Here is a 10,621-nt window from a genome sequence, read left to right as displayed (position 1 = left end):
ATGCTAGCATCTCCCAAGAAAAATGGGACCCTAAAGAGGGTTGAGTGTTTTCTTCCTTTGAAGAAAGAAGAGTATGGGCTCCCTTTGCTGTGCACCAGGCAACTTGCCCACCCATCAGCTCTGAGGGCATCCCATTTCCAACCTCAGAGCTCGCCTCCGCCCCCACCCCTGCCCCATCCTCAGACCACGCACACACCAGGGTGCTGCAGATAACTTTAATAAGGCATGGGCTGACAGATGGTTTGTGGAACTAAAGGTCGAAGAGGGAAGGCATCACATCTGTAAGGAAAGAAGTCAAAGGGATCTATGTGTCGTTTGCAGATGCTGTTCCCTAAGCCTGGAAAGCTCTCTCACGGCAAACGATCTACTTTTCCTCTCTCAAGGCCCAAATGCCACCTGGTCTCCAGGAGAAGAAAAAGCCCCCTTTGCGGAGAACCTCTTATACCATGCTTCTCACACTGTGTGGTTACCATTTCCCCAGGCTGCGGGGCTGTGAGTAGGGCCAGCTGCACCTTAGCTGTTTCTCCATCAACTCCCAGCACCTCAGGTTCCGTGCTTGTGTGTGGGGGGACCCCTGAGGCAGGCACCATCCCAGGGTCTCAGAACACTGCTGTCCTCTCCCCTTCCTACAGTAGGTGCCACCCCCTCCTCCCCGTGTGACCCTGGCTCCTTCCCAGCACACTCGGCCTTGGGTCAGGATCTTCAGGGCCCCTCCCCTCAGCCCCACGTGTGACGAGGCCTCACACCTGGCTGGCTCATGCACTGTTGGATAGTTTCCAGCTTAGTGGAGGCCAAGGCGCGGGCCTCCTCTGCAAAGCGGCGGTGTCCCTCGTCGGTCAACTTCCAGAGGCAGGATCGGGGCCGTGTGCTGGCGCCACCCTGCATGCTGACCGGCACTTTCTCAAAGCTGTCTCGGAAACAGAGATTGTGACGCACGGTATTCTTCCAGCCTTCGGGAGCCGTCCGGAAAAAGGGGAAATGTTGTCTGCAGATAGGGAGGAATGGTAAGGAGAGGTGTGGTCTCTCTGGGAGATGCCTTACCCTGGAGAATGTTCTCCCCCGGGGCCAGGAGCCTCAGCCCTTCTCTCACGTCGGAGAAGGGCAAGCTGGCCCACGACGCACTCTGCCGCCTAAGCATGTGTCAGACCTCCACCTGCTGCAGTGCTTGTGCAGAGCCTCACCTTATAGACCCAGTTCACTGCCCCCACTCCCTGGCTCGCTTTCCTCCCTCCCTCCGAGGGCTCAGGAGTTTGACTTGTAACAGGAACAGAGCAGAAATCAGGCCAACAAGGTCCTGTCAGAGGAATCCTGGTCAAGGAGGACGCCTCTTGAGGATTAATACTTTGCGACTCTTCTGATAATAGAGGGAAAAGGTCCGAGAAACTCGTCATACTCATGGGTACCCGACTCTCAAAGCTCAATGTAAATCCCTTCTCAGCCCGGCTTCCCCGGGTCCTTGGGGAACAGGCTGTGCCAGGCAGTTCAATACAAAGGGAAAGCATGTTGGGGAAACCAGATTTTATACTGGGTGTTCTTGAGAGGGAAGATGGGAGAATTTATGGCCCGGGTGATTTTATATGTTAAGGAACTAAGGTATAAAAAGGTTGGAGTTTCTTAGATGTGAAAGGGGGAGGGGGGTGGCTATCTTCCTGTCTATGTGAGGTGTGGACACACAGCCGGGGGCAACCCAGAACCAGTGCCTGGGAAAGGAGAAGTATCCTCTCAGACCCAGATGGGGGAACTGAAGCAGCAGCTCAGGGCCTGGAAGGTATCTGAGCAGGGCCCTGCCCCCTCCCTTCGCCCTCCTCACAGGGCCCCCGGCACATACCGAGTGAAACTGTAGATCTGTTGCACGTTGAGGCCACAGGGGGAACTGTTTCTTAATGCCAGTGCAATTAGGTGGAAGTAATTGAGAGGGGGCCGGGACCACAGCCCCCCCTCCTGGCTGTTGGCTTGCCGAAGCCTCCGACTCTGGAGGGGGGCCCTTTTGTGAGGGGACCGGAGAGCCACAGAGGAGCTGTCATCCTGGTCCTCAGCCTCCTCCTCTTCTGTGAGCTAGAGGAGCACAGAGTAGGAACTGGTCCTGACTCCACGGCCTCTACTCCAGGGGTGCAGTGGCAGGAAGGGGTGGTGGTCTAGGGCCACCATCTGGGCTTCTCCCCAACCCAGGGGCACAGCTAATTTCTGAACCCATTAACCCTTCGTTAACTCTAAGAAAACAGAACTCTCTGCTGCATCATCCCTGTGCCCACTCTGCCTACATCCCAAGTCCAACCCACAGCCCAGAAATCCCTACCTCCCAGTTGCTGGGGGAAGAGGCAAACCGCTTCCGAGGGGGATACTGGTCTCCAGAAAGTGATGGCGACTCCACCACTGTGGCCTGTGGGCATTTGGCAAAGTCATCTTCTTTTGGGGATGGCTGAGGGGAAGGGACTATGCTTGTCAGATTCTTCCCCTTACTGGGTTCTGGGACCTCCAGCTTTCCAGGAGGGAACACGATGTTGGGGTCTACCCACATCCACAGGTTGGGCTCGAAATCTGGACCTGTGCAGAGAAAAAAGAGATTGCGGGCCATAGGTCATGGGCTTTGGATGTCCCGCCCAAGCCACAGGGCCGTGTCAGAGAACTCACTCCCATCCACTCACCATCTTTGTCAGGGTTGGGTTTTTTTTCCAGAGGTAGTTTTGGTGGCTCAACTATTCGGAGTTTATATCTGGCAACTAGCAAAAAGAAAAGAAGAGAGTCAAAACATCCTAGGATTTTCATTTTGGCCCCTTGAAGCTTCCCTGGGAGATGGCTATGGGCCCTGCCTGGGAAGTTATGATGCCATATTCTACTGGTTTCCCCTTACCTCTCTGACCTTTTCATTCTCCTCTGCATTCTTCTCTTCTCACCCCACAGTACGGCCCCTAAACCATCTCATTAATGCCTGTTACTTTAGTCAGTCACCATCTATAAATTCAAGGCTTACAAATCTTTATCTCTAGCCCAGACTTCTCTGCTAGCCCGTAACTAGAACTGCCCATGGGATAACCCACAGGCATTTTGAACATTTCTAAAACTCAACTCCATTTTCCTGCTCTTGCTCCTGCATTCCTTGTTTCAGCATATGGCACCATCTAACCAGCTGTCCAGGCTACATACTTGGAAATCATTCCTTTTTTTTTTTCTCCATTTTTAAATTGAAGTATAGTTGATTTACAATGTGTTCATTTCAGGTGTACAGCAAAGTGATTCAGTTTTATACACACACACACACACACACAAGCATATATATACACAGATTCTTTTTCAGATTCTTTTCCATTGTAGGTTATTACAAGATATTGAACATAGTTCCCTGTGCTCTACAGTAGGCCCTTGTTGGTTATCTATTTTATGTACAGTAGTGTGTATCTGTTAATCCCAAACTCCTAATTTATCCCCCCACCCCCCCCCACTTCCCCTTTGTTCACCATAAGTTTGTTTTCTGTGTCCGTGAGTGGAAATCATTCTTGACTCCTCTTTCCCGTACAGCCACACCCAATCAATCACCAAGTTCTACCATCCTAGTCCAAGCCTGTAACCTAAAAGGTCTGTTTATCTTCTTTTCTTTAACTTACCGTATTGCAGTTTGAGTGATCTTCCCAAAATGTTAATCCAATCATGCCACCCATCAGTGTAAAACCTTTGGCCTTTAGGCCAAATCTAAATTCCTGAGATAGTCTACAAGGCCCTGGCTCCTCATCAGTGTTGAGTCATTCCTCCCAGGCTCTCCACCCATCTCCAACAGACCACATCTAGATCCTCTGCCTTCCCTTAAGCTGTTCCCTTTGCTGGAAACACTCTTCCCTCTACCTGCTTGCCTAGTTAATTGCTACTCACCCATCAGGTCTCTGTTTAAACATCTTTCTAAAGAAGGCCTTCTCTGACTACCTGTCCAAACACTCCCGTAGCACACATTTTATTGTAACTACCTGCTTAGTGTCTATCTCCAGGTCTGTCTCCTTCACTGCCTGGCATATGGGAGGAGCTCAACTTAACTGGATGAATGAATGAATACATGGTGGGCTCAGAGTAAATCAGGTACATATTAGAGCTAGCTGCTCGACATAAAGCTGGCTTTTGTCCCTCTCATTGTTCCCATGAGTGTCATCATATTACAGATGAATCTAGGTTTTTGTCTGGAAAATGATGATATACTTATTAGAGAACTCAGTAATTAGAAAGGATGCCCATTACATCATTAATGTTCAACACAGTATTCTAAAAAGGAAAAAGTAGTAAGAGATATAAGAAAGAAAAAGGCAAAACTATAATTATTTACAGAAAAAAACATAGACTAAAAGAAGACCATACAAAATCGATATATAAGTTATTAGAACCAATAAGAGTCCAGCAAGTTTGCTGGATATAAGACCAACATACTAATCACCACTGTTCCTCTATACCAGCATTAAGAAACTGGAAAATAAAAAATCTTTTTTTCAAAAAGGTGCTGTTCACAATAGCAACCAAAGTTATAATGTATCTAGGGGTTAACTCATCAAAGAATGGACCTTTATGTGAAAAAGATGTACCTACTACTTAAGGACCTAAAAGACTTCAATAAACAAAGACATATAATACATACTATAAAGATGCCAATTATCCTCAAATTAACCTATACATTTAATGCAGATATTATAACACATAAAGATTGAAAGGTTCTGCACAGTAAAACTCACGAGGGGAAAAAAAATCAATAGATAATAAACCAGAAAAAAAATCATTTCCAGAACTCTCAATTCTCTGATAGACAGCTCCTACAAATCAAAAAATAAAAGGCTAAGACAAATCTATACATGGGTAAGATACGAATCAGTATTCAGAAGGAGGGGCTACCTGAAGATGCTCAGCCTTACTAGTAATAGGAACACAATAAAAGAATGATATAATACTTTACATCAAACTGACAAGAATTATAAAAAGAGGTAATACCAAGTGTTGGCAAAGATGCAGTGAAATAGGATCCTTTATTACATCTGAATAGCAACTGGTGCTGGTGAAGAATAATCAGGCAGCACTACAATTTACTGTCTAATCCTGGGTGTGTCTATTCAAGTTAATAGAAGAATTTATATACTAATTTTCATTGCTACCATCATCTACCAAATTCTCGGCCACTCCCCCTCATTTAGAGGAATTTAGTTCCTGGCTCACTGTCACTAGTGCTACTCCTGCCTTAAATCTTGGCTGTTTCAATAGATACATAGATGATTATCCTAATAACCTGGCCTCTAGTTTCTTGAACTCTTCTCCTCCCAAAATTCTGCCTTCCATCCTAATGTAGACAGTCCTCACTGTCATAACCTAAGCCAATAACTGCAACCTCTCCATAACCTCATTTTCGCACCAGGTAAAAATGCACCACCTCCTCTTTCCAGCCATCTCTTTTGATACCAACTGATAACCCCAATCCATTGATCTATGGCTTTGGAGCACTTGTTTGGTAGAGCTGGATTTAATCAGCGTTGTGGTTTGGCCAAGCAAGTGTTCCAAAGCCATAGAGAGCCAAAGGAGTCGTCGGTGTATGCAAGAGAGTGAGCCTGTTTGGGGGATTCCAGGTTAGTTACAGAGAGGACATCTTCTCTAACTCTGCTCTTTGAGAGCCGGGAAAGGGTGATGGGATCAACAGATGGGTGATCTCAGTGGGATCAAAGGATAGTGCCTCTGTCCATCTCCCTCCCCTGCTCTGACACACGTGGCCCCACACCTCCTCAAGGACAGTGTTTGAAATTTATTTTGGCCTCGGGAGGCTTGTGGGATCTTAGTTTCCTAACCAGGGAGCAGTGAAAGCACCAAGTCCTAATCACTGGACGGCCAGGGAATTCCTGTCTCCTCTCTTTTCTGTTATAAATTTCTGTCTCTGGACCATTATCGTCATTCAAATATGCTGTTAATTCTCTCATCTTATTAAAAACAAGAACTTCTTTTGTCCCCACTTTCTGTGCCAGGCCACTACTCCATATTTTTGCTTTCCTTTGAGGAAGAACTCGAAAGAATTGCCTATACTTTGTCTCCACTTCCTCCCCCTTCCACACTTAAACCCTTGCCAATCAGTCTTTCTTCTCCACCACTCCACCAAAACCACTATGATCAAGGCTGCAGTCCACCAAAACCATATAATCAAGGCTCTGCTTTGCTAAATCCAATAGTCAGCCCACCTCTGACCTGACCTCTCACAGCAGTGTTCCTGTCCTGTGACCACTCCTTTGAAACACTTTCTTCACTTGGTTTCCAGGAAACCACAATACCAGTTTTGACTCTTAATGGTCATTTCCTCAGTTTTTTTTTTTTTTTTTTTTTTTTTTGGTTTATCTCCTCTCCAATCTCTTTAGAATGGAATGCCCCCCAGGGCTCATCCTTGGTTCTTCTCTATTCTCACCCCTTAAATGCCAGGCATGTACCAAAGACTCTCAAAATTTATATCTGCATACCTCTGTCCAGAATTGCAGACTTTTGTATCCACCAGCTTACTCAACATTTCTACTTGGATATTTAAAAAATATCTCAAACTCAGCATGTTCAGAACAGAACTCCTGATTTTCCTCCCTAAATATCCTATCAGGAGCTTACCCCATCTCACTACAAGACAACTCCATCCTTGCACTTGATCAGCCAAAAACTCTGGAGGAGTCATCCTCTCATCTCTCTTTTTTACACCACACATCCAATCCATCAAGCGAATCCACCTGGTTCTACCTTCTCACCACATCCTCTGCCACCACCCTAGTGGTGCAGTCTGCCATCAGCTCTTGTCTGGATTACTACAGTAGCCTCCTAACTAGTCTCCTGGCTTCCCAGTCGCTCTACATTTACAACGTACCCTCAACCCAGCAGCCACAGTGATCTTTTCAGACTATAGATCATTCAGGATCAGCTACATAATTTGCAGGGCCCAGTGCAAAAAGAAAATGTGGGCCTCCTTGTTCAAAAATTATTAAAAATCTTAAGACAGTGATAGCAGGACGGTAAACCAAGTATAGGCACACTATGCAATGGCACAGGTCACTCACTAAGCTGGCGATCATGTTACTCCTCTGTTCGAAACCTTTCAACCATGCTGCATCTTACTTGGAGTCAACCCTAACGCCCTCAAAGGGGAAGGCTTTTCCTGATCTCCACGACCCACACCCTCTGAACTCTCCTCTTTATTTACTTTGATCCAGCTTCACTGGCCTCTTTACCGGTTCCTCCAGGCATATTCCTGAGGGTTTCTACACTGGCTATTTATTCTGCCTGGGAAGCTTTTCCTCTAAGTATCCTCTGGCTCACTATCTCACCTCCTTCAACTCTGCTCTGCTCATATACTATGTTCCCAATGAAGACCAACCCTATTTAAAACTGTAGCTGCCACCACCTCCCAGCCCCCATTCCTGAGCCCTCTTACCATGTCCTTTTCCCCCCATCTCAGTTATCACCTTATAACATACTATGTATCTATCTATCTATCTATTTATTTATTTATTTTTATGTGGATTGCCTGTGTGGCCCCAGGAGAATGTCAGCTCCATGAAGACTTGTCTGTTTTGTTCATGATGTATCACATGAGTGTCCAGAACAGTGCCTGGCAAATTGGAGGTGCTCAATAAATATTTCTTGAATCAGTGAAGATACAAGAATGTTCGTCAGCATTACTTATGGTGGCAAAGAGTTCCAATGGAGTTTTGTCTCCATCAGTAAGGAGAATTAAAATGCAAAAAGTAACGTATGCAGATGATAGAATACCACACAGCAATCAGAAATGATGAACCAGGGCTTCCCTGGTGGCGCAGTGGTTGGGAGTCCACCTGCCGATGCAGGGGACACGGGTTCGTGCCCCAGTCCGGGAAGATCCCACATGCCGCGGAGCGGCTGGGCCCATGAGCCATGGCCGCTGAGCCTGCGCGTCCAGAGCCTGTGCTCCGCAGCGGGAGAGGCCACAACAGTGAGAGGCCTGTGTACCGCAAAAAAAAAAAAAAAAAAAAAGAAATGATGAACCAGATTTGCATTTAGCAACCGCAATAACTCTCAAAAACAATTTGAATGAGGGGAAAAAAAGCAATGAGTTTATGTAAATTAAGGTCACCTATAAAAGCAAAATAATGCTAAACAGTTTTCAAAGATACACCTACCTATCTAAAGACATTAAATGGATTAGGGTAGATACTTGAGAGTGTGGGAGGTGACAAAAGTGGGTGGGGATTGAATGAGTTAATCCAAGTACTTTGCCCAAACAGATGGCAATCATGTACCATGAATGTAGGAGGTGATTACCTCAAATCTCAACAGTTGAGGACCAAACAAAAAAAGTTTTTAAAAGACAGCGGTCAACTATCCATTCAGCAAATATTGAGCACCTCTAGATGTCAGACAATGTATTAAGAGATGGGGATACAGCCATGAACAAAACCGATTTTAAAAAGATTTTAAGAGAAAGATGAACGAACACGTAGTGTGCCCTGATGGCGTAGGCGCCACGGAGAAAAGGCCGAGAAGAGGCCTAGAAAGTTCTGGGATTTAGCCGGGGCGGATGGGGTAGGATTGAAAGGCCGTGTTCAGGCAGGACCGCTTCCCTCCCTGGGCTTTCCGTCGAGGCGGGGACTCCATTGCCCCTCGGAAAAAGTGGGGGCGGGGTGGGAGCTCCGGGGCTCAGCAAAGGGGGCGCGGGGCCCCAAACGCAACATAGTCACGGGGCTCGCGGGGGCTCGCGGCGAGCAAGTCAAAGGCTGGGGAGCTTCCGGGCCTGCGCGCCCACGAGCCTCCGAGCCTCCGACCCTCCGCGGCGCGCCCATCCCCCACGACCCCCCTCTCAGACACTCACGGTTTTGTTCCGCTAAGGGCAGGTGCGTAGTGGTGAAGGCCAGAAAGCACTCGTTCCCCATGTCCCAGTCCAGCAATCCCGGGACCTGGCCATGGAGGCTGGCCCAGAAGTCTAGGTGCTGGAGCTTCAGGTCCACGATTAGCTAGAGGAGGGAGAGCCGGCACAGGGTGGGAAAGTCTGGAGAGAATGAGGGTGAGGCCTAGGAGGCACTTCCTCAAATACCCGCGCTCTGATTGACTTAGGTCGGAGCCCGCTCAGGTGTGCCCAGTCCTGCTGACACCCTTGCTCTCGAGCCTCCACGTAGTGCTCCTTGCCACGTCTTTCTGCAAGCTCCACCCGCTTTAATTTGGGAACCTTGGGGGTCCAGAAGGGAGGTACCCCAGGCCCTCTTTCCCCTCTACATTTGCACCAAGCTCTTCTTTTATTTAGTAAATCAGTCTACCATTGAAGAATGATCCCGTGGTGGTATTAATAGCTACTTTCTGGAAGTTTGGAAGATTTCATGGTTTATCCAAGATTACATCTGTAAATATATGGTGGAGATAGGATTAAATGGTGATTTTTTTATTATTTTATTTTTTTGAATGGTGATATTTAAATTTTGTTTTTCATAATTTCAAATTTACAGAAGTCCCAAGAATACTATAAAAAATTCCAGTATACCTAAATCCTGTAACTCACCAATTATACCAATTATTAACATTTCATCACATTTTTGCTTTTGTCTCCATGTATGTAAGACATACATTATTTTTTCTGAACTGTTTGAGAGTAATTTGCAGACGTCATGTCCCTTTACCCACAAATACTTAAGTGTGTATTTCCTAAAAACATGGATATTGGTTTACATAACCAGAAAATCAGAAACAAGAAAATCATCAAAATTTAACAGTGATTCAATACTATGTTCACATTCTATTCCGATTTCACCAATTGTCCCAATAGTGTCCTTTATTTAATTTGTTTTCTGGACTAGAATCCAATTCAGGATCATGCAGGGCATTTAATATTTATGTCTCTTTAGTCTCTAATCTGGAGCAGTTTCTCAGACTTTTATTTATTTATTTATTTTAAATTTTATTTATTTTTTTTATACAGCAGGTTCTTATTAGTTATCTATTTTATACATATTAGTGTATACATGTCAATTCCAATCTCCCAATTCATCCCACCACCCTCCCACCAGACTTTTAAATCTTTCATAACACTGACATTTTTGAAGAGTACAGGCCATTTATTTTGTAGAATGTCCCTAATTTCCTCATAATTAGACTTAGATTATGCGTTTTTGGCAACAATACCAGAGAAGTGATGTTTCCTTCTTAGTACATCACATCAAAAGGCCCATGATGCCAGTTTGTCTCATTATTTGTTGTATCCATCATGTTTCTCAACTGTGAAGTTACCTTTTTTTTTCTTTTGTAATTAGTAAGCAATTTGTGGGGAGATACTTTAAAGTGATCTAAAATCCTGTTTCTTATCAAGTTTGGACCCACAGATTCTAGCGTCCATTTACTATTCTTGCCTAAATCAATCATTACTATCATGGGCGTGAAATGATGATTTTTTTCTTTTTTTTTTTTGACTGTGGGATCTTAGTTCCCCAACCAGGGATTGAAACCAGGGCCACCATAACGAAAGCACTGAGTCCTAACCACTGGACCGCCAGGGAATTCCCTGATTTTTCTAAATCAGTCATTCCATCTCCATTTATTTAGTTGACATTCTGTTGTAAAGAGCTTTTCCTTATCTCATTTTGTTTATTTGTTATCAGTATGGACTCAAAGGATTGATTCT

At 45.5% G+C, this 10,621-nt stretch overlaps 1 protein-coding gene across 1 annotated transcript; it reads right to left on the bottom strand.

Annotated features, from left to right (window-relative positions):
* Nucleotides 1-201: 201 nt before the first annotated feature.
* FOXR1 (forkhead box R1) lies at nucleotides 202-10,371 on the bottom strand. The gene is made up of 9 exons (XM_060105270.1): nucleotides 10,321-10,371; nucleotides 9,047-9,178; nucleotides 8,778-8,966; nucleotides 3,603-3,687; nucleotides 2,646-2,720; nucleotides 2,297-2,544; nucleotides 1,829-2,055; nucleotides 747-985; nucleotides 202-279 (listed from the first exon to the last, which is right to left on the bottom strand). Exons 1-9 carry the CDS (start codon nucleotides 10,369-10,371, stop codon nucleotides 251-253), a joined length of 1,275 nt encoding a protein of 424 aa, XP_059961253.1. The 3' UTR covers nucleotides 202-250.
* Nucleotides 10,372-10,621: the final 250 nt, after the last annotated feature.

This window comes from Mesoplodon densirostris, chromosome 7, assembly GCF_025265405.1.
Source record: "Mesoplodon densirostris isolate mMesDen1 chromosome 7, mMesDen1 primary haplotype, whole genome shotgun sequence".
Taxonomy (NCBI): Eukaryota; Metazoa; Chordata; class Mammalia; order Artiodactyla; family Ziphiidae; genus Mesoplodon; species Mesoplodon densirostris.
This window is presented reverse-complemented; position numbering and strand designations above follow the sequence as displayed.